General features: G+C 56.5%; 1 protein-coding gene across 2 annotated transcripts; it reads left to right on the top strand.

Annotated features, from left to right (window-relative positions):
- The first annotated feature begins 4465 nt into the window (after positions 1–4465).
- On the top strand, positions 4466–23008 carry Sgta (small glutamine rich tetratricopeptide repeat containing alpha). 2 transcript variants are annotated; one of them, XM_028862730.2, is made up of 12 exons: positions 4466–4602; positions 12050–12183; positions 13870–13976; positions 14101–14185; positions 15027–15126; positions 15510–15614; positions 18389–18527; positions 18869–18931; positions 19586–19623; positions 20953–21042; positions 21157–21276; positions 22052–23008. In XM_028862730.2, exons 2-11 carry the CDS (start codon positions 12084–12086, stop codon positions 21272–21274), a joined length of 945 nt encoding a protein of 314 aa, XP_028718563.1. In that variant the 5' UTR covers positions 4466–4602; positions 12050–12083; the 3' UTR covers positions 21275–21276; positions 22052–23008. The 2 variants fall into 2 exon arrangements, with proteins under 2 accessions (XP_028718563.1, XP_028718562.1); XM_028862729.2 differs by having other exon boundaries at positions 14098–14185.
- The last annotated feature ends 3360 nt before the right edge of the window (positions 23009–26368 follow it).

Below are 26368 nucleotides of genomic sequence, written 5' to 3'. Positions count from 1 at the left end.
CAAAATTTGGATATAAGGATATGTTACTTTGGAAAAGAGGTTCTGCTTTTGATTCCACAAAAAGCCAGAGGCTATGGATTTGTTCCAGATTAAGATACATCAGATTTGGGCTGGAGAGATGGCTCAGCGGTTAAGAGCACTGGCTGTTCTTCCAGAGGACCCAAGTTCAATTCCCAGCAACCACATGGTGGCTCACAAACACCTGTAATGAGTTCTGGTGCCCTCTTCTGGCTTGCAGGGACACATGCAGGCAGAATACTGTATACATAATAAATAAAAAAATTTTAAAAAAAAAAGATACATCAGATTTGACCAGCCAAGACCCCTGAAAGTTCTCCGATGACGCCATGGCCCAGATGATCCAACATCCAGAACGGTTTCAAGGCAATTGGCTCCCACAATACAGCCTCAAGGACTACCCCATAGGCCTAAAATTTTCTTTGCGTCCCCATAAGATACAGCGCCCCCCTCCAGCAGGAAGTAGTAATAGATGCTATGCCCAAATTCCGAAATGTACCAAGCTGGCTTTAGACGTGGAATTGGCTCACTCCCCATCTAAACCAAGACATATTCCTTTAAAAAAAAATGGTTAAGAGATTCTTGTGTCCCAAATCAAAAGAGCCCTCTGGTGTCGGATAGAGAAAAACCAATATTTTTATTTAAAACAGGTTGATTATGAATGCGATCTTTCTAAAAAAGAAAAGGGGATATGATATAGATATATAGGACATAGAGCTGATAAGAAAAAGGGATGATTAATGAACCTACTTTTAAAGAACAACAACTTGTTTAAAATGTTTTATATTAGGGGCTGGAGAGATGGCTCAGAGGTTAAGAGCACCAACTGCTCTGTCCAGAGGTCCTGAGTTCAATTCCCAGCACCTACATGGTGGATCACAACCATCTGAAGTGAGATCTGGCACCTTCTGTGTTCATAATAAATAAGTAAATAAATAAATAAATCTTAAAAAAAAAAAAAAAAAAAAAAAAGAGGTTTAGCCGGGCGGTGGTGGCACACGCCTTTAATCCCAGCACTGGGGAGCCAGAGCCAGGCGGATCTCAGTGAGTTCGAGGCCAGCCTGGGTTACCAAGTGAGTTCCAGGAAAGGCTCAAAGCTACACAGAGAAACCCTGTCTCAAAAAAAAATAAAAAAATTAAAAAATAAAATAAAATAAAATGTTTTACATTGGTATAAATTTTAGTTTATTGATACAAACTTAAAGTTAATTTTGTTATACTGTATATATATTTCTATTCTTGTTTGAGGTATTATGTTTATGTAACTCATTTAAAATTGTAATGGATAGGGCTGGAGAGATGGATCAGAGGTTAAGAGCACCGACTGCTCTTCCAGAGGTCCTGAGTTCAATTCCCAGCAACCACATGGTGGCTTCCAACCATCTGTAATGAGATCTGGTGCCCTCTTCTGGCCTGCAGTCATACATAATAAATAAATAAATCTAAAAAAAATAAATTAAAAAAAGAAAATCCAATAATAATAGTAATAATAATAATAAACCTTGTCTCAAAATAAAATAATTAAAAAAAATAAAATTGTAATGGGTAATTAAGAACTAGATTAATAATTAGTCATCTATCATAATCATATTTATAGCCATGTTAGTTAAGTCTTCTAGGTATACATAGATATATTTCAGATAGATAGGTAGTCTTCAAACACTTCAAAGACCTACAGAATATGGCATTTAAAATGTTTTAAAAATTTAGACATTCTGGACAGTGAGACATATCTGCTCCTGACAGCACGGGATTTATTTCGGAGAGGAAGATGGACATCAAAGACACACCATATGGAGTTTATCTTCACCTTTGCAAAGATAGCCATTCGGGCAAGAAAGTGTTCTTGCCTGGACTGCTTGATCGACTGGACATACAAGACCCATGGAAGGATGACCACTGAACTTTGATTGGTGAGATGGTCCTTCAGGTTCCTGCTTTGCAGAGAAAACTGCCAGACATTCTACAGGACACTGAAAAAAATGATGGAGAGTCTAGCCCTGTGAGCTGAAGACAGATGCCCCAACTTTACAAAGGAACATTAGATGACTTTCCAGGCTGTCAGCTGTCTCTGACTACCCTGCAAGACTCCCAAAAGTTACATATATCCTTCTCCCATTTCTCAGGTAATATTATATCCTTCTGAGGTCTTTGATGTGGTTGAAAACTAGATAGTTGTAATTTCCTCAGTTATGGTAAAAGATACGTTAGATATAAAACCTTAAACTCAAAAATATAAGATAGAGAGGACATCTTTAATATTGTAACAGTAATTCTTGCTCAATAATTGTTTTGTTATATGTAATTTTACCATGTTAAAATTAAAACCTTCCTTTTTAAAAAAAGAAGAAAAGGGGAAGTGCTGTGGATATCACTCTATATAAATAAAACACTGATGGCCAGTGACCAGGCAGTAAGTATAGGTGGGACAAGGAGAGAGGAGAATTGGGGAAACAGGAAGAAGGGGGGAGACACTGCAGCCACCGCCAGGACAAGCAGCATGTGAAGACGCCGGTAAGCCAACAAATACGTGGCAAGGTATAGATTTATAGAAATGGGTTAATTTAAGCTATAAGAACAGTTAGCAAGAAGTCTGCCTCGGCCATACAGTTTGTAAGTAATGTGTCTGAGTGATTATTTTATACATGGGTTGTGGGACTGCGGGACTTGGTGGCACCTGGAGAGAAGTCCTCCAGCAACACCAGCTCCAGATCATGACACAGAGACTCATCATTAGTCACTAATGCTCGCCCTAGCTTAGGCTTGTCCCACAGGCTCTTATAACGTATTTTAACCTTTCTCTTCATCCACGTTTTGCCTTGGTCCTTTTTACCTTTCTTTCCTGCTCTGTGTCCTACTCTGCATGTCTGGCTGGCCCGCCGGCCCCAGCATCCCCCCTCCTCTTACTTATTCTCTCTGCCCGCTAGCCCCGAATAGCCCTCTGCTAGCTATTGGTCAATCAGGTGCCTTAGGCAGGCAAGGTAACACAGCAACACATTTTTACATAATTAAACAAATGCATCGTATCTTTACATTATTAAACAGATGCAGCATAAACGGATGTAACACATCTTTGCCTAGTTAATGTAATATCCCACAACACGGTGGGCTGGTCTTCTCAGATCACTTAGTTTTAATCAAGACAGCTGCCCACAGATAGGCCCCCAAGCCGACATGATCTAGATGATTCATGGAGACTCTTATTTATTAACTAATTAATTTATTTATTTATGTGTTTTCTTTTCAAGTCAGGGTTTCTCTGTGCAGCCCTGGCTGTCTTGCGACTCACTCTGTAGACCAGGTTGGCCTTGAACTCATGGAGATCCTCCTGCCTCTGCCTCTCGAGTGCTGGGATTAAAGACGTGGTCACTACTGCCCATGGGGCTTGTGATGCTTTCAGGCCAGCCTGGGCTCCACAGTGATATAAGGAGGAGAGATATCGAGGGCCTTTGATCCCAGCACTTGGGAGGCAGAGGCAGGCGGGTCTCAAGGTTTGAGCCAGCCTGGGCTACAGAGTGAGACCCTGTCTGGAAAACCTAAAACAAAACAAAGAAGCCCATACATTTCTTGCAGAGGCTTGGACAGCTCCTGGGCCCGGCTGGGGGGTCCAACGCCGTGGTGTCTGCAGCCCCCGCACCCCATGCACGCTCCGGCACCCCGTGCACACCCGCGCACCCCGTGCACGCACCCGCGCACCCTCCCCGCCCCGGCAGCCCTGTGCACGCCCCGGCACCCCTATGCACGCCCCGGCACCCCGTGCACGCCCCGGTACCCCAGGCACGCTCCCGGCACCCCGTGCACGCCCCGGTACCCAGCACGCTCCCGCACCCCGTGCACGCCCCCGCACGCCGTGCACACCCGCGCACCCCGTGCACGCCCCGGTACCCCAGGCACGCTCCCGGCACCCCGTGCACGCCCCCCGCACGCCGTGCACACCCGCACACCCCGTGCACGCCCCTCGCACCCCGTGCACGCCCCCGGCACACAGACACACGTGCAATTAAAAACTGAAGACGAAGCCGGAAAAAGGCATCAAATTCAGAAGGAAATGGCTGAGATGGATCGCGCAGCGGGGAGAGCACTCGCTGCTCCTGCACGGAGAGCGGGGTGTGCCTGCGCTCCGCATTCCCGAGGTGGATCGGGGTTCGAGGCCAGGCTGGGCGGGCGAGGCGCGGTCGACACTGATGAGAAAAAGAGAAAAAGGAAAAAAAACCAAGTAAACAAAACAAAAAGGGCACAGCATCCGCTAGCAGCTGCTACGCGGGGCCGCGAGAGCGTCACCACGTGACCCGCCCCACCCACGTGACCCAGGCCCACGTGATCCGCCCCGCCCCGGGTCAGACTGACTTCCGGCCTTCCGGCCGTCTCGGAGGTCAGTTTCTCCGACGACCCGGTAGTGCCCGCCTCCATGTGACGTCACTTCCGCGCCGCGGCCTCGGCGGCACTCAGGCGCAGGCGCAGAACGCGACCGCGGAGGCCATGGGCTCCTTCTGCGCAGGCGTGCTGGGCCCGAGGGCGGGGCCTGTCCGCGCCGCGGTGCGCAGGCGCAGCCGTCGGCGGGTCGGGGCTTCGGGCGGCGGAGAGGTGAGTCGGGGTCCCCGCGGCGGCCCGGGGGCGGGGGGCGCCGGTGGCCCGGGAGGCGCGGCCCGGGAGCCTCCGCGGCGACGGTGGTTCGGGGCCCGCGCGCCTGCGCCCCGCCGGTCACGTGAGCGGGCGGCACAGCGGGGAAACTGAGTCAGGCGGCGTCCCCGCCGCTCTCCCCCCGGAGAGGCCGGCGTTTGCGTGCGGGGTCCCCCGGGGTCCCCTCGGGTCTTAGGCGCCGTCCCAGCCTCGCCGCTCACCGCCCCGGTGACCTTGCTCAGCCCGTTCCCCGCTCAGAGCCTCAGTTTACCCCTGGTGCGCAGTGGACCTCGTCTCCACTGTCCGTCCCAACGGCGTGGGTGCTTGGCGGGCGCCGCGGTAGGCGAGGAGGTGGGTGAAGGGCAGAGGCCCGCCGTCTGCCTGCTGTGCACACTAGGGCAGGTCGCCTGCCCTCTCTGGGCCGCCGTCAGGCAGGTGGCCTGGCTCACTCGCCATGCCAGCGCTGTGGAGGCTGAGGCAGGAGGATCGACTTGAGTTCCATGCCAGCCGGGACTGTATACTTTGATTAAACAACAAAACAAAACACCAACAGCCAGAAACAAAGGCCCTAAACAGCAGCCCAGCTCCGTGGTCCGTACCCTGCAAGCCGGCATTGCCTTTGGGGGGGTGAGGCAGTTGGGTCACTCACTGGGAGTTCAGGCCCAGCCTGGGCTACCTAGAGAATTTCAAGGCCCAGCCTGGGCTACCGAAGAAGTTACGTGGGACCCGGATGTGAGGCCAGTTGACCACCGCACCCGGCATCATAATTGATTTTGGAAAGGATGTTACCACAGTAGGTTAGCTGTAAACGGGGGTTGCCGGCCCTCATCCCAGATGTGGGAGGCTGAGGCAGGCGGATCTCTGAGTTCGAGGCCAGCCTGGGCTACAGAGCGAGATCCAGGACAGCCAAGGCTGCACAGAGAAACCCTGACTCAAAACAAACAAGAAAATGAACTGGCAGCCACAACAACAAATGCAAACAAGTCGACCGAAGTTGTCACTGTCTCTGTCCGTCACCTGGAGGGCAGGGGAGTGTCCCCGAGTTTCCTGCAGGCCTGTCCGCCGTGGTAGCGGGGCTGGGGAGGACACGGGTCCCACCGGCTCATCTGCTTTGGTCTGTTCCCGTCTCTGGGTGTTTGTTTGAGTGATTTTAACTTTGCCTGGGTGTTCTTGTCCCCGAACCCTGGGCCGTGTTTGGGGACACTTGTGTGTGCTGTGACTGAAGGTCTTCTGACTTCTGACACTGAGTGGCGGTCAGGCATGGTGTCAAGAATGAACGATGATCCTATAGTGGGGAAACGCTCCATGAGTAAAGTGTTTGGTGCAAGGATCTGAGTTCGATTCCTTGCCTACCCATGTATGAAGCCACAAGTGGTGGTAGCCCTTGTAATCTCAGTGCAGGAGGCCAGAGATAGGCGGGGCCCAGACTCTCTGGATAGCCTGCTTTGCCTTGTCTTCCAGCCTCGTGTCCCAGGGCCAGACACTGTTTCTTTTCTTTTTGGTTTTTCGAGACAGGGTTTCTCTGTGTAGCCCTGGCTGTCCTGGAACTCACTCTGTAGCCCAGGCTGGCCTCAAACTCACAGAGATCCGCCTGCCTCTGCCTCCCGAGTGCTGGTGTTAAAGGCGTGCGCCGCCGCCGCCGCCGCCGCCGCCGCCGCCACCGCCACCGCCACCACCGCCACCACCACGCAGTTAGTTTCTAAATACAGGTAGTACTGGAAGAAGGACGCCTAGGTTGATGGTGTGTGAGCACACTCGCACACACAAATGCAAGAGTGCGCCAGTAATGAAGCATGCCTATGATGCCAGCACTGAGGAGGCAGACACTGGAGGGGTTGCCTTAAATTTGAGGCTGCCCTGGGCTACGCAGTGAGCTCGAGTGTTAAAACGAACACTAGTCATCACTCCTCATCATTGAGGCCTCTGTGCAGATTATGTGGTCCCAAGATTGTGTGTGCACCCAGTTTGTGAGGTAAAGTATTGCCCATGGACTCTGCATCCTGGAGCCGCTGTCCGTGGTCCCGGCTTTTGCTTCGTGGCTGGGCATCATCTCCAGTGAGCTATTCCAATCCCTTCCTGTTGTTTTCTTTTGAGACATGATCTCCCTCATCTCGGCTTCCTGTGTGTGGGTGAGCACTGCCCACGAGACCCAGGCTGTGGCCAAGCTCAGAAGCTGCCACACCGACCTGGCTTGTGAACTTATTGGTAGGGCTGGGGATGGAGACAGGCAGAGACATAGTCTGTAGCCTAGGCTAGCTTTTCTTTTTTCTTTTTTCCTTTTTTCAATTAATAAATTTATTTTATGTATGAGTGCTCTGTCTGCATGTACACCTTTATGCCAGAAGAGGGCATCAGATCCCACTGTAGATGGTTGTGAGCCATCGTGTGGTGCTGGGAATTGAACTCGGGACCTCTGGAGGAACAGTCAGTGCTCTAACCGCTGAGCCATCTCTCCAGCCCCCAGGCTAGCTTTATACTCTGGCAATTGTCCTGGTACAGCCTCTCATATGCTGGGCTGAAGCTTGAGGCTCAGGCCTGCCTGGAGTTGGAGGACACGCCCTGCCTGTCCAGAGCGTTCCCAGTGATCCCTGGAGTGTGCGCTGCACGTTAAGTTAGCTGGGTGCCCAGAAAGTTCTGATCGTGCCAAGGACTGAAGCCAAGCAGTATCATAGCACTTCCTGGCAGAGAGCTGGTCACCTCTGGCCCACACCACACACCAGCCACCCTGTGAGAGCCCTGCTCTGTCTTCCTTGGTCCTCATTTTTATATTTGAAACAGTTCATATAGCCCAGGCTGCCCTCAGACTGTATAGCTGAGGATGACCTTGAACTCCTGATCCTCCTGCCCTCTCCCAAATGCTGGGATGATGGGTGTGTGCCACCATGCTCTACTCTGTTTATTTTTCATTTTTTAAAGAGTTGTTGGCCGGGTGGCGGGCGGCGAACGCCTTTAATCCCAGCACTCGGGAGGCAGAGGCAGGTGGATCTCTGTGAGTTCAAGGCCAGCCTGGGCTACAGAGTGAGTTCCAGGACAGCCTCGAAAAACCAAAAAAAAAAAAAAAAGCCTTCCCAATATTTTGGGGTTGGGGATTATTTAGCTCAGTGGTAGAGCACTTGCTAGGCCCTGGGTTTGGTCCTCAGCTCTGGGGGAAAAAAAAGTTGTTTTTGATTATGTACATATGTCTGGGTGTGTGCAGGTGTGTGCAGTGCCCGTGGAGGCAGAAGAGGGCAGGGGCTCCTCTGAGCTGGAGTCCCGGCGGTTGCGATCGGCTCATCTAGGTGCTGGGAACTGACCCTCTGTATCCGCAGTGAGTGCTCCTCAGCAGTGAACGTCTAACGCCTGCATGGTCTTCTGAGGGTGAGGCCGGCTGTGAACTCACACCGCCTCCTGCGTTAATCTCCCAAATGCCGGGATCACAGCCCTGGCTCTGGTGCGTTTCTATAAGGAAACCAGTGGCCCAGAAAGGGGGCCATGCTCCTCGAGACCGGATCACATGGCTTGGAGACTGGCCCTCTCACTTGCCACACGCCGCCCGTCCACCATGGTGTGGATGCCGCTGGAGTTGGGGCCCAGGAGGCACTCTGGGGTCCATAGCCAGAGATGAGGCCTGAGGCTGCCTCGGGTTTGGGAGCTGGGTGGGACTGGGAGATAGAGACGGAAGGCTTTTATCTGGGGTGTGGGGGTGCCCCTGGAGTTTCAGGAGTGTGGAGTAGTCCCCCACCCCTTTCCCACAGCCAGTGTGCCTGCAGGGGTTGCCAGGGAGCCGGCGAGGGCCTTGACGTGTGCTGTGACGTCTGCTGTGACGTCTGCTTGGGCTGTGGTCTGGCGAGCTGCTGTGTGGGGCTGCGTTTAGCATGGGGGAGGCTGGGCAGGGCGGGGGAGGGGGCTCTCTGCTTTCCTCGTCGTATTGGTCCTGGACCTGGCCATAGCGGAGGAGAACGCACGCCTGTGAGCTCTGCTCTGCTGGGTTTGGGTTCGTTTACTTCATTCTGAGACAGGGCCTCACTATGCAGCCTCAGCTCTGTAGACGAGGCAGCCACGGGGCTTTTTCAGTCCTCTTCCCTTGAGACAGGGTACCCCAACCCTGGAGCTAGGTTGGTGGCCACCAGACCCAGCCATCTTTCTGTCTCCACTCACGCCCTGGCACCAGGGTTACACGCACACGCACGCACACACACACACACACACACACACACACACACACACACGAGAACCAGCCATTAGGTGGGTGCTGGGAATCTGAAATCGGCCTTCCACTTCCACTTACTCAGCAGGTGCTGTTGCCCATGCAGCCGCCCTAGGTTTGGGTTTTGATTCTGAGGTGAAGGTGTGAGCAGGTGTGCGATGCACACCCATTGTGTTAGCTAGTGAGCTGGGTCTGGTGATAAGTTAGCGCTGCAGGGAGGGGTAGTTGAGGCAAGGGATGGTGCCTCTGAGGCTGCACGGCCACACTGTGCTCAGAAAGAAAGGGGAGAATAAAGGGAGGGGTTGGGCTGCTCCCCAGGAGCACCCTGGGACTGTGTCCTGTTCCCCCCCCATCCCGCGCTCTGCAGACCAGGCTGAGCCTGGGTGGTGGGCAGCTGCTCTCAAAGCCGCACTGTTCTGGAGAATAGGCCTTTGAGATCCTTGTCCCTCAGCCAGAGCCTTCCCAAGCCGTTTGTGCCTGGGGTGGGAGAAGTGCAGCCTCACCGCTGCAGAGGGCGTCAGTGGCTGCCAGATGCTGGACAGTGGGGGTGGGGGGTGGGGGGGATCGTGGCCTACACTGACTCACAGCTGGGTGAGGATGGCAGGAGCAGGCGGCCGTCACCGAGGGACTGCGGCAGGCACTAACGTCTCCTCTTGGTGGTGACGTACCTGCTCGGCCGTTCTCTAGTTCAGGCGCACCAAGTGCCACGGAGGACCAGTGTTCTCTGCGGGGTGATCCTGGTCCCCAGCCACGCCACTCGCCACACGCCCTGGTCACACAGCTCTGGAGGCGGGCTGTTCGCCTGGGGGGGTGTTGTGTGTGACCACACGTGCAGAGACCCCACACCACGTCCTCCTCGGTGACTCTCCACCTGCCATGAACTCCAGAGGCCCCGTCCCCACCCAGCGCCGTTACAGTGCGTCAGAGTGCCTAGCTTTTACATGGGTGGCAGGGATTTGAACTCGGGTCCTCGTTTGCAGAGCAGTAAGCACTGCACACTGCCGTCCCCAGCTGTGGTTCTACAGCGCTGTGGGTGCCAAGGTGTTATGGCAGACGTGGAGGTGGAGGACAGCTTCTTCTCCTCCATGTGGACGGGGTGGGATCCAGTTTGCCGCTCTTACAAGCTCCCTTACTAAGCCTTCTTATTGCTCCCGGTCCTATTTTTATTCAATTATTTGTCTTTATATTTTGTATTTTTTGGTTTTTCAAGACAAGATTTGTCCTGGATCTCACTCTGTAGCCCAGGCTGGCCTCGAACTCACAGAGATCCTCCTGCCTCTGCCTCCCCAGTGCTGGGAATAAAGGCGTGCGTCACTTTCAATCCCAGCCCTCAGTCTACTCAAACTGACCTTGGAATCAAGATCATTCTCTTGCCTCAGCCACCCAGTGGCCAGTACCACAGGCTTGTGGCTCCTGCCCTGAATCTCTCCCTGAGTCAGGACCCTCCTGACCTCACTTTAACCTGATCACCTCCATAAAGACCCGTCTCCAAAGACAGTCATGCTTGGGCTTGGGGGTTCAGGGTTCCCCGTGTAGAGGTCATGGGGACAGTGTATTCGCTTGTGGGGCTGTGGCCGTGGGTGCCAGCCTGGAGACCCCCACAGTGCTGCCTTCGTGTGTGTTAGCTTGAGATTGACCCTGCCCCTCTCAGGTCTTGGTCCGACACCGCCTTCTAGAATGTTCTTCCAGGTGCTGTTTGACCATCTGGTCTGGGGCTGGAGGCATGGCAGAGTGCCAGTCACCGTGTACACTGGCACAGGTGTCCTCAGGCCGGGGTGTCTGGGTCCAGCGGGCATGTCTGGAGGGCTTGGCCAGCACCCCCCCACTGCTAAGAGCAAGCCCTCTGTCGTGGGTGCCCAGGATGAGGGTCACAACAGAAGGGGCCTGCTGGGCGCTGGGGGAGAGACGGGGTAGCCAGGCCTGCCCACGTGGTCTTCCTCAGAGGAGAGGACAGACAGACCGTGTAGAAAGGCCATGGCCAAGGCAGGCATGGCCAGCTGTGGTGTCTCAGGTCTGCTCGGGCACAGGCAAGGGCCACCCAGCCTAGGTGGGGGCAAGCCCAGGGCTCCCAGCCACAAGGGACATCCCGCAAGGCCTCAGAGGGTGTGCCCCACACTGCCTCCTCCAGCCAGGCTCTGGGCACCCCCTCTTTCCACCACCTATGAAGATCTGCCGGCCCCGCCTTCGTGACAGGGGACTGAGACTCAGGAGACGGCGCTGGTCTCTGGGGGTCCCACAGTGCAGTCAGTCTGTGCTGAGGAATCATGGCATCCGCGACAAGTGTGGCCCGCTGTGGCGAGGACTGCCCGTGACGGCGCCGTGGCTCACTGTGAGGTTTCTGTCAACCCCACCTTACAGGGGTGGCAACTAAGACGCTGGGGTCAACAGGGCATCTGGCTTATTGGCCTTGAGAGTCACATGACCTTCAGGGCCTGGGTGATCACATGCCAAGTGCCAAAACTCTAGGCCAGCTTCTGCCCAGGCCTGGAGAGCACAGGTCAGAACTGGCATGGCAGAGCCCCGGCTGTCTTCCTTCCCGCCCTCCCCGCCCCCGGGGCTGTCGCTACCCTGGTCCCTTTGCTTGTGACCTCTTCATATGGTGTCTGCTGTGGTGCCGGGGGCCAAACACCTTCCTCTTCGCGGTTCCTGTCAGGTTGCCCGAGCTCATGGCTCCCTCGGGGACGTGACCTCGGTACCCTGCCCCAGAGGGACCGAGTCGCCCCAGAGTGGTCAGGAATGCCCGTCCAGCTGTCCTCTGCAGTCCAGAGGTGACCTGGTGGCACCATGCAGTGACACCAGGTGTCGGGGACCGGGGCTGGTCAGCTGAAGCACCTGCCGAGCTCTGGGTGTGGGGGGTTCAAGGAGCTAGACACCTCAAAACCCTGGGCTCCCCGAAAACAGCTGTGCTCACTTGGCCCTGGAGAGGCCGCACAGATTGGCGGGCACGCTGCAAAGGGGTAAATTGAGGAAAGAGTGCCTGGAGGCAGCACTATTCGCTCGGGTCATGCTCTCCATCCTAGCCCCGTGTCCTGTGAGACAGTCATTTCTGTAGGTCTGTGACCCATGCCGCGGTGTCCCCAGCTGTCACAGGGGCGGATAGAAGGCTCTGCCTAGTGGCCTTGACACTAAGATTGGCTGGTGCTCTTGGGCCAGTTCTGGTCATGCCAGAGTCACGGGCAGGTTTCCATGCCTGGTTCCACACCCTCACTTTGACTGTCCTCACAGATCTGAGCAGCAGCCTCACCTCACCAGCCTCGAGATGGACAACAGGAAGCGCCTGGCCTTTGCCATCATCCAGTTCCTGCATGGCCAGCTGCGGCATGGCGGGCTTTCGCCTGATGCCCAGGAGAGCCTAGAGGGTAGGTGTGGCTTCTGCCCTGCTAGCCTGTCCGGGCCCAGGATCCCTCAGCCTGCCCACCAGAGAAGCCGGCGGCAGCCAGCATGCATGCCTGCCTGGGTGTCTGTCCCCTTCCTCGGCTCCTAACGGGAGGAGCAGGTGCCCAGCACTCCGCTGGTGCCCTGGAGCTCATGGCCGTGCACTGTCGTCTCCCCGCTGGCAGCCAGGGTGCAGTTCCGTCCTCCTCAGCCTCCCAGACGCCAGCGTCCAGCCTCCCTGCCCATCCTTCCCCTCTGCTCCAGGAATCCCATGTCTAGCAGAAGACGGTGGTTCTGGGGCAGCCTCAGTGGCTAGTGGGCTCCCGTGTGGCCTCCCGTGTGGGCTCCCGTGTGGGCTCCCGTGTGGCCTCCCGTGTGGGCTCCCGTGTGGCCTCCCGTGTGGGCTCCCGTGTGGCCTCCCGTGTGGGCTCCCGTGTGGGCTCCCGTGTGGCCTCCGTGTGGCCTCCCGTGTGGGCTCCGTGTGGGCTCCGTGTGGGCTCCGTGTGGGCTCCCGTGTGGCTCCCGTGTGGCTCCGTGTGGCCTCCCGTGTGGGCTCCCGTGTGGCCTCCCGTGTGGCCTCCCGTGTGGCCTCCCGTGTGGCCTCCCGTGTGGGCTCCCGTGTGGCCTCCCGTGTGGCTCCCGTGTGGCTCCGTGTGGGCTCCCGTGTGCTCGTGTGACCTCCTGTGTGGGCTCCTGTGCCTTCCTCGTTGTATGACCATTCCTGGGAGATGGGACAAGTGTCTGTTGGCCTCAGATGGGGGACTGATGATAAACCAAATGCAGACACCACCAAAGCCCAGCTTGTAAGCCAGTGAGTCTGGGGGTCACTTACAGGGGCAGAGATGACTCAGTGACAGCTGCGTCACCAGCGCCCACCCCAGCATGGGTGGCTGCCCAAGCTCTGACCCAGAGTGCACCACACAGCCAGTCTCCTTTCCCAAGGTGCCACTGCTCGGAGACTGAGCAGCCCTGCCTGCTACATCCGGTCTGCTTCAGAGGCTTCCTGTCAGCCAGCTCCCTGGCGGCATGAAGTGCTAGTCAAAGCTGAGGCCGGACCTTGAGGGCCAGCATGACTGTCCCCGGGAGTGGCAGATCCACAGTGTGTATACCACCCCGGGAAGGGTAGCTGCCCCGGGGCATAGGGACACTGAACTCTCCTCGGCAGGGCAATTTGAGCTGTCCCAAGGACAGGTGTCAGGGACAGCCCTTGTGCTGATGTCTCAGGTCAGGCCGAGCCTCAGCATTGTGACCCCACAGAGGGCGTGAGGTCACCCAACTCAGGCCTCCTGCCGCCAGGATGGGCCAGTGTGACGAGGCCGACTGGAGGTCGGGTGCAGGTGCTGGGCCAGGCTTTCAGGTACAGGGGTGAAGGCCCGACGTAGCCCTGGACTGGGCCTCCTCGGTGGGTCGAGCTCGCAGCACAGCCCAGCTTGGGTGAAGTCCTGGGCTCAGGTGGGGCGTGGTGGTGCTCACCTGTTCCCCAGCACTCGGGGTGGAGGCAGGAGGATCAGGGCTTCTGACACGTGCTTGGCTATGCAGAGTTGAGGGCAGCCTGGGCTACATGAGACCCTATCTCGAGAAAAAAGGAAAGTACCAGAGCTTCCCGTGGGCTCTGCCTGGTGCCTGGGAGGCCTGCCCTGCATGGAGCCCTGCTGATCTCTCCTGCACAGTCGCCATCCAGTGTCTGGAGACCGCCTTTGGGGTGACAGTGGAGGACACTGACCTTGCGCTTCCCCAGACCCTGCCAGAGATATTTGAAGCGGCCGCCGCCAGCAAGGTGAGCTTTGGCTTCCTGTGCCTGCACCGTGAGGGCAGTGTGTGGGCATTTGCTGCTTCACCAGGGCGGCATCCTGCGAGGGCAGGTTTGGCTGGACACGACAGGATTGTTTCATCTCTAGCAGGAGATGCCACAGGAGCCGAGGGGCCCTGACAGGACGCCGCCCTCTGAGGAGGATTCCGCTGAGGCAGAGCGTCTCAAAACCGAAGGTGAGGGAGGCAGCTGTCCCATAGAACCTCTGCTCGGGCCAAAGGCTGCGGTCAGTGAGGTGGCTGGGGGGAGCAGAGGGGGTGCTTTTGGGGGTGCATCTGTGGGTGCTGGAGGAGGTCAACAGTTCCCATGAACTGTTCTTGCAGGAGTCTGAGGTTGGTTCTCAGGATACTTACGAGCAGCTGGCTCACCGCTGGTTCTGTGCCCAGCTCTGGGGCATCCAGTGCCCTCTTCTGGTCTCTGTGGATATTTAAAAAATAATAATAATAAAAGAGTCCGGTGTGGTGGTGCACACCTCCAGTCCCAGCACTCTGGAGGCAGACGTAGGTGAACCTCTGTGAGTTCAAGGGTAGCGTGGTCTACAGAGCGAGACTATCTCAAAAATCCAAAGGGAGGGAGAGAAAAAGCTTGATAGCTGTGTGAACCATGGCTTTCAGGAAAACCTCCCAAAGACGCGGACTCGGGCAGACCACAGCTCTGTAATGCAATCCATGGCTTCTAGAAGGCGCTGGCCCTGCCTGGCCCGCTCTGTGCGGGATGTACTCGGCTGGAAAACGAGCCATGCACGCTGCATCCCTGACCTTGTCACCCAGACACTGCAGTGGGCCGGCCCGGGCCCGGCATGCGTGAAGCTGGCTTTCCTCCCCAGCACGGTGTTTCCCAGGCACGGTGTCCCACCTCTCCTTGCAGCACTGGGAGTTGAGGCCAGAAGGGCAGGAGTTGGCCACATCATAAGTCTGAGGCCACCCTGGGATGTCTGCATGACCCCTTACCTGGAAGTGAGTCTCCCTGCTGGGGTGGATGGCAGCGTGGGCTAGCCTGGGCTCCTCTCCCCTGCAGGTAACGAGCAGATGAAGCTGGAGAACTTCGAGGCGGCCGTGCACCTCTATGGAAAGGCCATCGAGCTCAACCCCGCCAACGCCGTCTACTTCTGCAACAGGTACTGGGCTGGCCAGCGGGCCACGCTGGTAACGGGAGCAGGGAAGAGCGCATGGCCGTGTGGGCTGTGCGTGCTGACTGTCTCCCGGGGTGGACCATCCGAGGTGGCGTGGTCCTCATGAGGACAGCTGGGTGACAAATGCAGCCCTGCTCCAGACAGCTGGAGACTCACATGCCCTTGTCCACGCTGTGATTTTCCTCCTGGTTTTTTCTTCTCATATCTGAGGCAGGGTTTCACATAGCCCCATGGACCTCTCGAGGTCGGTGGTACGCCTTGGAGCCTCTGTGGTCCGGGTGGGGTGGGGAGGGGTGTAGCGTCATCCTTCCTGCCACAGACCGGCTCCTCGAGAGGCCCTGTACCCTGCTAACTGTCCCTCTCCCCAGAGCCGCAGCCTACAGCAAGCTGGGGAACTACGTGGGGGCCGTGCAGGACTGTGAACGCGCCATCGGCATCGACCCGGCCTACAGCAAGGCCTACGGCCGCATGGGGTGAGTGCGGCCAGCAACTGGCGCTGCGCTATGCACCCAGGGGTCAGGAGCTGGCTCCCCGTCAGCCTTCCCAGTCGCTGTGTGCTTAGTGCCCAGGCTGTGGGGATGCGGGGACCTCCCTGCGGTCCGCAGGACGGAGGTCTCTGTACCTGCCCCTCTTCTCGTTTGTTTATTTATTTATTTTATTTTATTTTATTTTATTTTTGCTTTTTTCGAGACAGGGTTTCTCTGTATAGTTTTGTGCCTTTCCTGGAACTCGCTCTGTAGCCCAGGCTGGCCTTGAACTCACAGAGATCCACCTGCCTCTGCCTCCTGAGTGCTGGGATTAAAGGCGTGCGCCACCACTGCCCGGCTCTATTTATTTATTTTTTAAGAGTCCAGAAATTTTTTTTTTTTTAAAGATTTATTTATTTATTATGTATACAGTGATCTGCCTGCACATATCTCTGCAGGCCAGAAGAGGGCACCAGATCTCATCACAGATGGTTGTGAGCCACCATGTGGTTGCTGGGAATTGAACTCAGGACCTTTGGAAGAGCAGCCAGTGCTCTTAACCTCTGAGCTGTCTCTCCAGCCCCCAGAAATTTTTATTTTTTATTTTTTTTTTTTAGTTTTCAATGTGGCATTTCGTTTGCATGTATGACAGACCTTGAAAGCACACGAAGGGGAGATGAGAAAGATTCCATCAGTTTTTGGAAGGAATTTCTTCTCTTCAGAGACAGTCTCCTAGACGCTCACCTCAGGGAAGAATGCTCTGACTGTTCACCTGTGCCAGCGCCGGGGCGCGCTGAGCAGAGTGGCCCGTAGAGACTTAGCTGACCTGGGACGTGTGCAGCTCTAGGAGGTCAAAGCCAGTGCATTGACCACAGAGCCATGTGGGACACAGTCGACATGCTGACTTGACATTTTTATCTTCCTTCTTCCGGATCGCTGTGTGTGTGTGTGTGTGTGTGTGTGTGTGTGTGTGTGTGTGTGTGTGTCTGTGTCTGTGTGTGTCTGTGTGTGTGTGTGTGCGTGCGTGCGTGCGTGTGTGTCTGTGTGTGTGTGCGTGTGTGTGTGTGTGTGTGTCTGTGTGCGTGCGTGTGTGTGTGTGTGTGTGTTGTGTGCGTGTGTGTGTGTGTGTGTGTGTGTGTGTGTGTTGTGTGTGTGTGTGCTGTGTGTGTGTGTGTGTGTGTGTTGTGTGTGTGTGTGTGTGTGTGTGTGTGTGTGTGTGTGTGTGTGTGTGTGTGTCTGTGTGTGTGTGTGTGTGTGTGTCTGTGTGTGTGTGTGTGTCGTGTGTGTGTGTGTCTGTGTGTGTGTGCGTGTGTGTGTGTGTGTGTGTGGTGTGTGTGTGTGCGTGTGTGTGTGTGTGTGTCTGTGTGTGTGTGTGTGTGTCTGTTGTGTGTGTGTCGTGTGTGTGTGTGTGTGTGTGTGTGTGTGTGTGTCTGTGTGTTTGTGTGTGCGTGTGTGTTGTGTGTGTGTGTGTGTTGTGTGTGTGTGTCTGTGTGTGTGTGTGTGTGTGTGTGTGTGTGTGTGTGCTGTGTGTGTGTGTTGTGTGTGTGTGTGTGTCTTTGTGTGTGTGTGTGTGTGTGTCTGTGTGTGTTTTTTTTGTGTGTGTCTGTTGTGTGTGTGCGTTGTGTGTCTGTGTTGTGTGTGTGTGTGTGTGTGTGTGTGTGTCTGTGTGTGTGTGTGTGTGTGTGTGGTGTGTGTGTGTGTGTGTTGTGTCGTGTGTGTGTGTGTGTGTGTGTGTGTCTGTGGTGTCGTGTGTGTGTGCTGTGTCTGTGTGTGTGTGTGCGTGTGGTGTCTGTGTGCTGTGTGTGTGTGTGTGTGTGCGTGTGTGTGTCTGTGTGTGTGTGTGGTGTGCGTGTGTGTGTCGTGCGTGTGTGTGTGCGTGTGTGTGTGTGTGCGTGTCGTGTGTGTGTGCGTGTGTGTGTCTGTGTGTGTGTGCGTGTGTGTGTGTGTGTGTGTGTGCGTGTGTGTGTGTGTCTGTGTGTGTGTGTGCGTGTGTGTGTGTGTGCGTGTGTGTGTGTGTGTGTCTGTGTGCGTGTGTGTGTGTGTGTCTGTGTGTGTGTGTGCGTGCGTGTGTGTGTGTGTACACGTTGGTTAGGGGAGGTGTCAGCTGTCCTCTTCAAACGCTCTCCCCTTATTTTTTGAGACAGAGTCTGTCTCTGAACCTGCAACTCACTAATCGGCTGACAGGCCCAGCAGGTCCCGGGCCGTCCTGCCCCCTTCCCCGGTACTGGAATCACAGGCAGCTGCCGTTGCCCCCAGCTTTTCACATCTGCCCACCCCTTTTTAATTTAAACTTTTATTTTTATTTTGGCTTTTCGAGACAGGGTTTCCTGTGTAGCCCTGGCTGTCCTGGAACTCACTCTGTAGCCCAGGCTGGCCTCGAACTCACTGAGATCCTCCTGCCTCTGCCTCGAGTGCCTGGATTAAAGGCGTGCGCCACCACCGCTGACCGCCCCATCCCTTTGTTCTTTTGGGTGACCAGCCTCAGGCTCTCCAGGTCCCCTCAGTAGTAGTCAGATGTGGGTAGGGCTTCGTAACAGAGTGGATGGCACTCGTCACCCAGGAAGGGCCACTGGTGCCAGGAACACGCATAACCTCCCAGCCGTGCCTGGCCTCCTCAGGCTGAGAACGACCTCTGTGGAGCCCTCCCCATATTGGTCTCTGTCTTTATGCGACTTCACCCTCGTGTCCGGCCTCGGTCCAGACAGCAGACAGGGCAGGGTTGGCGCTGGGTCCCGTGGCTGGGCCCCACCGTGGCTCACCTGGCACACTCTTGTCCCAAGCCTTGCGCTCTCCAGCCTGAACAAGCATGCAGAGGCCGTGGCTTACTACAAGAAGGCCCTGGAACTGGACCCTGAGAACGACACCTACAAGTCCAACCTCAAGATTGCGGAGCTGAAGCTGCGGGAGGCGCCCAGTCCCGTGAGCCCATCCCACAGGAGGGTGATGGGGAGGCGTCTGCACCCTGTTCTGGGGGCACACGGGGCAGAGCAGGCCACACTGGGCCGTTTGGGTCATAGAGGAGCTGGGGACATGCAGCAGGGACCCCCATGTCTGTCTGATGGTGACAGGTGTGAAGGCCCCAGACAGGGTGGTGGGCGAGGCTGCCCAGGGGTCACAGTGACAGGCAGCTTGTTGGGGGCTCCTGGCAGGACCCTCCCTGAATGGTGTAGAGCCTCCGAGACCCTGAGGGCCACAGCCAGTCCTTTCCCCAGAGTGGCCAGCCTGGCTCCAGACACCACTAACCGATGCTTCTCCTTCAGACGGGAGGCGTGGGCAGCTTGGACATCGCCGGCCTGCTGAATAATCCGCACTTCATCACCATGGTAGGCACCCGCCCTCAGCCCCTCTGCCACCCAGGCCAGGGTTCCCGCCCCAAGCCTGCCTCCTGGTGAGGACCCACGGGGAAAGGGCCCAGGTGCCCCACTGTGGGGACAGCAGGGCGGTGGTGTAGTATGCCAGCGGGGTCCCTGCGAGGCCACCTTTCTGCTTCCTAGCTGTCCTGCGTGTCTCAGCCGCGGCCTCAGCCAGCAGGGCTCGGGTGAAGTCCACTCTCTGACTCTGTGGGCACGCGTTGTGACTCAGGCTTCGTTTGCTCGGTCCAGGGGCCTCCGGAGGGCAGGCAGGGCCGTTTGGGGTTGAGCAGTGGTTTTCACCCTGAAAGGCTCCACTCAGATGAGCATGGTGGTGCAGGCCTGAGAGCCAAGCACTGGGATGCTGAGACAGGAGGATGGCAAGTTCCAGACCGGCCTGAGTTATGTGCTGACATTGTCACAACAAGACGGGGGCTGGGCTCGGCTCTGCATGGGGACGGCGCCCTGGGCATTGCGAAGGAAGGGATTGGTGTCAAGTGGGAGGCAGCGGGAGGCAGGGCACAGCCGCTGGGAGGGGGCACGTCCGTCCCTATGTACGTCCCTCCGTCCGTCGGGAGGTCAGTGTGGCCGGGCTCAGCTCTGATGTGCCTGCCTTCTTTTCTCTAGGCTTCCAGTTTAATGAACAGTCCCCAGCTGCAGCAGCTGTAAGTGACGCCCCGCGGCCCTGCTCGGGGCAGCGGAGACCCTTCTCCCCTCGCTCTCCTACTTCTACTGTGTACGGCTGTGTGGGCTGCGTGTGTTCTGTGCACCCTGTGTGCATGGCCCAGTGAGGCGAGAACAGGGCGTCTGATCCCCTGGAACTGGAGTTAGAGATGGTTGTGAGCCGCCGTGTGGGTGCTGGGAATAGAACCCAGGACTTTATGAGAGCGGCCAGCACTCTAACCAAGAACATCTCTTCATCCCTGGTACAATTGTTTTTTAAAATAAGAGAAAGCCAAAGTTGCTTCCTTTGTTTGCTTGTTGGGTTGGCTTTTTGTGTAGGAGAAATCCAAAGTCTGCTTTAATATTTATGTTTGAGGCAGGGTCCACCATGTAGCTCCAGCTGGCCTGTAACGCTTGATGTGGGCCAGACTGACCTTGAACTCAGAGTGCTGGATTAGGTGTGCTGCCTACCCTAGAGTTTATTCTTAATCCAGAAGGGGGCGGGGGTGGTGGTGCACGATAGTAGGATTTGCTGAAGGAGGCGGAGACGGGAGGATCACGAGTTCAAGGCCAGCTTGGGCCACACATGCCTGGCAGTGGTGGCGCCCGCCTTTGGTCCCAGCACTAAGGAGGCAGTGGCAGGGGGATCTCTCTGAGTTCGAGGCCAGCCTGGACTACAGAGTGAGATCCAGGAAAGGCGCAAAGCTACACAGAGAAACCCTGTCTGAAAAACAAAACAAAAAACAAAACACACACAAAAAAGACACTGGGTGGTGGTGTGGCCGTCATGGTGTCTCGCAGCTGTAGCTGTCGTCTGCCTACAGAGCCTTCCACCCCCACGCGCCTTCATCCCACCTCTCCCCAGATCTCAGCACCCACAGACTTACTCCCAACTCTGCATTGGCTTCTTGTGGACATTTCCCATCCTGGTCTGCCCTTTCAATGAACATAGAGTCCTTGGGGTCCCTTTGTGCTGTGGTGTGTGTCAGAGCCTCCTGTTCAGGGCTGTGTAATATTTCAGTCTGCCATGAGCCCTTTGTTCTGACTGCCGTCAGCTGTGCTGCTGGGGACGCGATGGCACAAGTCTCATTCCCGGGTTGGAGCCCGGGGTCAGCTCTGTCTTGCTAAGGAATTTCAGTGGCTGATTTTACGCTCCAGCCCGACAGGACTGTGTCAGCCCTGTCTCTGTGCGTTGGTGCTGCTGGCTCATTCTCCATAGGGCGCCGAGGTCTCCTCTTCCTGTGTGGGCAGACACCTGACCCCGGGGTCTGTGGGTCCTGGGAGGCCGAGGGCGGTGCCCCAGGCTGTGTGCTCAGTCCTTTCTCCTGCAGGATGTCAGGCATGATCTCTGGCGGCCACAACCCCCTGGGCACCCCGGGCAGCAGCTCCTCACAGAGTGACTTGGCCAGCCTCATCCAGGCGTGAGTGACGCAGCTGCCGCTGCTGCTGCTGCCAGCTGTGGGCCGGGGCGGGATGAGGAGGGGGAGGGGCCCAGCAGGAGGGGGAAGCACAGTCGGTCTCCTGGGCATCCGCAGGGGCCAGCAATTCGCACAGCAGATGCAGCAGCAGAACCCAGAGTTCGTGGAGCAGATCCGGAGCCAGGTGGTGCGCAGCCGGACACCCAGTGCCAGCCACGAGGAACAGCAAGAGTGACGGTAAAGCCGCCGGCGTTGCCTGGGCTCCTGCTTGTCGGTCACCCTGCTTTCACCTTCTTGTCCTTTTTTATTGTGGTAGTGCAGGTAGATGAACCTAGGGCCTAGTGTGTCCAGGGGCTCCACCCTGACCACGCCCCCAGCCCCTCACTGGGGATCTGGGCGGGGCTCCACCCTGACCACGCCCCCAGACCCTCACTGGGGATTCTGGGCGGGGCTCTACCCTGACCACGCCCCCTTTCCCCTCACTGGGGATTCTAGGCGGGGCTCTACCCTGACCACGCCCCCTTTCCCCTCACTGGGGATTCTGGGCGGGGCTCCACCCTGACCACGCCCCCAGCCCCTCACTGGGGATTCTGGGCGGGGCCATGTACAATCACTGCCAACCTCGGGTGCTGGTCCTCAGACCCCAGCCTTTGAGCTGTCACTGGCCTGGAATTGTGTTAAGTTCTCCAAGCTGGGAAGTCCCCACCCCCCATAGCTGGCTTTGCTGGCTCGCTCCATGGCGCTTGACTATTTACATGACTTCTGGAGCCTCAACTCAGGTCCTCCGGTGTGGGAAGTCAGCACTTCACAGGCCGGGCCATCCCCCAGCCCTGATGCTGGTTAGGTTTTTGATCTCAAGTTGCCAAAGCTGTCTGCAAACTCCTGACCGGCCCCTATGTGCTACCACATTCCTCAGCCGCAGTTCCTGCAGCCATGGTGCCCCTGGGTGCCCCCCCCTCCCTTGCCAGCCCTGGTCTGGCCGTGGCCTCACTGCCCTGACTTGTGTCCGCAGCTCCTCTGTGTGGTGATCCCGTCGCGCCTCGGCCTCCTGGTGTTTTAGCGTTTTCTACGTCGGGCTGCCCAAGAGAGAGACTGGACCTGCATGTTAAGACGGACTTGTCCCCCGTTTCCCTTCATCCCCCACTTCTGTTTTTGTATTCCTGCCACCCCACGCCTTCCTGGAAGAGAGTCAGCCAGCGAGCTACACACCAGCACCCATTGCTCCAGCACCTAGGGAGGCTGCGTGGTGGGGGACGGGGAACCCCACCCTGCCCGGTTTAAAGGGACTTGAATAGTTGACTCTCGGCCCCCTAGGAAGCGTCCACTGCCAGCCCCAGCCGGGTGCCAGCCTTCTGCGCCCACACGTGGGTTGCAGGTCCCAGCAGGTGCCCCTGCTTGCCTTATCCCAGTGACCTATGCCCACAGGAGAGGCCTGTGACTTGTGCCTCGCTTGTGGACTGTCCATGTCTCCCCCCCCCCCCCAGCTTCCCTCGTCTCCACATCTGTCAGCCAGTCCTAATTTTGTGTCCAGTCCGGCTCCGTCCTTAGCCTGGGCAGAAGACGCAGACATCCTGGCCCGTCTGACCCTCTGTCCTCGATCTCAAGGGAATTCAATGTCTCTGGGTTTCGCAGGCAGTTTTGGGGTGTTGGCCCCCAGGCCAGGCCATGTTCTCAGCCCTGAAATAGCCACCAGAACCATTTTTGTTGCGGGGCAGTCTGTCCAGTGAGGGAGACCGCAGGATATGCCCACATCCGCCCTCAGCCCTGGGAGTGGGAGGCCAGGTCGCAGGGCCGCTGGACCAGCGGGGTCATGATGGTCAGGCTGTGTGGCAGGTAGTGCCAGCTGTGTGTTGTAGGTAGCCAGTAGGAAGATGCGCCCCGCGGCCAGCGCTGTCCACTTGTAGGGCACAGTAGTGCCCACGTGGGCACAGAACACCTGGGTAATAAAGAGACAAGGATGATGCTCGGCCTCCCGTGTCAGCCTGGGTCCCACTGTCGTGACAGCTAACGGGACTGTAGCCTGGGGGGGCAGTCTGTCCGTCTGGTACACAGACGTGGTGAGGCCCCTCAGATAGGACACATGGACATCTGGGTTAGAGCTGGGCAGAGACTGCGGGTGGGTCGTGGGGATGCGGCCACACCCGTGGGAAATGAGGCCCAGCCATGGAGTCGGGAGCCTGCCCTGCTCTTCCCTGTGTCAGCTTCCGCCGGCCACCGCAAACAATCATGTCAGGGAGGGTATGGGAGGCCGGGCAGGCCTGCGGGCCCATGCTGGGGCACAGGCTCCCTGGGGCAGGTGGTGTCAAGGGACCCTACTTTCTGGGGTCGGTCTCAGTGTGTCTCTGTGTGGCCCCAGAGCACGGCCTTCGCCTGTTCTGTAGGCTTGGGGTGAGTAACCCCAGGGCTGATCATATGGTCGCCTATGTTGGTGACATGTCTTTGGGTTGCAGTGATGACAGCCACCGCAGAGCTGAGGGCGCCGACGTCCACCTCTGTGCCTGTTATCACTACACCGCCAGACATTCTCGTCACCGAGTCGGCAACCATCACCAGCTGGGCATGGTGGTGTGGACCATTGATCCCAGCACTCAGGAGGCAGAGGCAGGCAATCACTGAGTCCAGGCCAGCCTTATTTCCACACTTCCAGGACAGCCAGGGCCACACAGAGAAACCCTACCTACAAAAAATTTTGTTTTGCTGAGTGGTGGCGCACGTCTTTAATCCAGCAGATTTAATCAGGAAGCAGAGGCAGGCGGATCTTTGAGTTTGAGGCCAGCCTGGTCTACAGAGTGAGATCCAGGACTATTAAATAGAGAAATTAAAAAGGTTTGGAGGGTGTGTCCAAGCCCCACACCCATGGGGACGTTAGTTCTATCATATGGGTCTCGGTGATGGAACTAGATCCATCAAATTTGGTGGCCTGTGCCCTTACCAGCCCGCCCGTCATGGCTAGCCCACTCCTGAGAACTTTGACCCACCTATAGAAAGGATCCCATCTTGGAGAAAAAGTAGAATGTGCTCAAAAGCAAGCTGTGTGTCCTTGGGTGGTGGCAGCGCACACCTTTAATCCAGCACTCGGAGGCAGAGGCAGGAGGATCTCTGTGAGTTCGAGGCCAGCCTGGGCTACAGAGAGAGATCCAGGACAGCCAGGGCTGCACAGAGAAATGCTGTGGGACTTTGTCCATTGGGTGGTTTCTTCCAACAAGAGTGCTCTCAATGTACAGTGCAGGCTAGCCTCAAGCTCAGCAGCGCCCTTCAACCTCCCGGGGGCTGTGTCCCCAAGCCCAGCTGAAATAATGCTTTGCAATCACAAGAGGAAGGAAGGGGGGGGAGGAGGGCAGAGGCTCTCAGCGCGTTACAGCTGGCGTTGCGGGCGCGGGGGGGGGCAGGGCAGCGGCGGGCGCGGGGGGGGGAATTAAGCCGGCCATAGGTGGGTAGCAAGGGTGCGTAGGATGGGCTGGACAGATGCTGCTGCAGCTCCTGCAGCTTGCGATGACATGATAGCCTCTCAGCTGACACTGCGGTTCCCCATGGTGGCTGCCCTGTCCTGGCGTCTGGCTGCCTTGGGAACAGAAGCTGTCATGGATCTAGGCCACGTCTGCATGGGTGACTTTTTGGCACTGAGTGTCTCCGGCTTGGACTGGGTGTCGTCCAGGGAGGCCTCAGTGCCCCAGACACTGCACAGAGAACAACTTGGACCCCTGCTCAGTGCACTTGGCCCATCCTCAGTGTGGCATGAACTAGTGCTAGGTTTGATTTGGTTCTTTTGAGACGGTTTCTCTGTAGCCCAGGCTGGCCTGGGAAGCAGAGATCCGCCAGTCTCTGCCTCCCAAGTGCTGGCAGTAAAGGTGTGCGCCACCACTTCTCAGCAATGGTTTGGGGTTTTAATATCAGCAGGAAATAGTGACTAAGTGGTTAAGAGCACTGGCTGCTCTTACAGAGGACCCAGGTTGTGTTCCCAGCACCCACATGGTTGCTCACAACTGTAACTTCAGTTCCAGAGGATGTGAGGGCCCCTTCCGGCCTCCTGTGGCACTGAATATGGCGTACAGACACTCATGCCAGCAAAACAGTCATAAATTGAATCCCAGGCCTGAAGACGCAGAGGCAGGCGGATCTCTGAGCTCAAGGCCAGTCTGATCTACAGAGTGATTTCCAGGATAGCCAGGGCTACACAGAGAGACTGGCTCAAAGGAAAAGAAAGACCGGAAGTTGTATGCGCCTCCCTGTGTCTACCCAGCTGACAGAATTTGTTTCCAAATTTAAGATAAACCTAGAGAGGTCGGCGCCCTTCCGAGCATGGCCAGCAGGAGGAGCCCTGCACTTGCAGCATCTGGCTGCAGCCTATAAACAAGCCTCAGTGTCCTGACACGAGCCTCCTGCTCCCCTGCAGGTTCTCTTGCCCACAAAGTCGGCAGACGGACCCCTTCCCGGGGGAGCTGGGGCAGCGGATGGACTGCACGAGAGCCCAAACTCCACGGAGCTGGACCTATCCTCAGGGCTGTGAGCTCCTGGGGTGGCTTCTGCTTCTCCTGTCCCATTCAAGGTCCGAACTACAGAACCAGGTCCACTCCTGGCGTCCCAACACTAGGGAGGCTGAGGCAGGAGGATCAAAAGTTTAAGGCTGGACTAGACTGCAGAGGTAGGCCCTGTTCAAACAAAAAGGGCCAACGGTCTACATGCTTGCTGGTGGCTAGGAGAGGCCTCCTCCCTCATCTTGCTGTGTAAGTTTGGGGATCATGACGATAAACATTCCTATAACCTTCACCACAGTTTTCCCAGTGCTCATGATTACCTTCTAAGGCCCTGCAGATCCAGCCAGATCATGAACTGCCGTCCTTCAACTAACCTTGTCTTTTCCTAGAACTTACGGTCCTGGCACATTCTCTTGTGTGTTTTGGGTTCTTTTGACACTATATTGAAGGGGCTCATATTCCACATAGTCCAGTCATTATGACTGCTGCCTCGTTTTCCACTGTATGGACACGCCATAGGTATTTTTATGCACTCATTAATGGATGTTAGGGTTTGGAGCTTGGGAACTCTGTAGTTTTTGTTTGTTTGATATGTTGTCTTAGCTTTTCTTCTTCTTGATTTGATGCATGTAATCATGAGCATGGCAACTCTTTTTGTGTGTGTGTGGGGGGAGGGGCTTGAGACAGGGTTCTACAGTAGCCCTGGAACTTACTTTGTAGATGAGGCTGGCCTCGAATTTGGAGATCCACTTGCCTCTGCCTCCCAAATGCTTGGATTAAAGGAATGTGCCACCACCACCCAGCTATGGCAACATAAAGGAAAAACATTTAATTGGGAGTCTTACAGTTTCAGA

Source organism: Peromyscus leucopus, chromosome 22, assembly GCF_004664715.2.
Source record: "Peromyscus leucopus breed LL Stock chromosome 22, UCI_PerLeu_2.1, whole genome shotgun sequence".
Classification (NCBI taxonomy): domain Eukaryota; kingdom Metazoa; phylum Chordata; class Mammalia; order Rodentia; family Cricetidae; genus Peromyscus; species Peromyscus leucopus.
Note: the sequence above shows the minus strand (reverse complement) of the source record. Positions and strands in the feature narration are given on the sequence as shown.

Coding starts and splice junctions, on each gene's coding strand:
- Sgta (XM_028862729.2), top strand. CDS start 12,084: ATGGACAACAGGAAGCGCCTGGCCTTTGCCATCATCCAGTTCCTGCAT. Junction 13,977..14,097: donor AAGCGGCCGCCGCCAGCAAG/GTGAGCTTTGGC, acceptor TTTCATCTCTAG/CAGGAGATGCCACAGGAGCC. Junction 21,043..21,156: donor TTGGCCAGCCTCATCCAGGC/GTGAGTGACGCA, acceptor GGGCATCCGCAG/GGGCCAGCAATTCGCACAGC.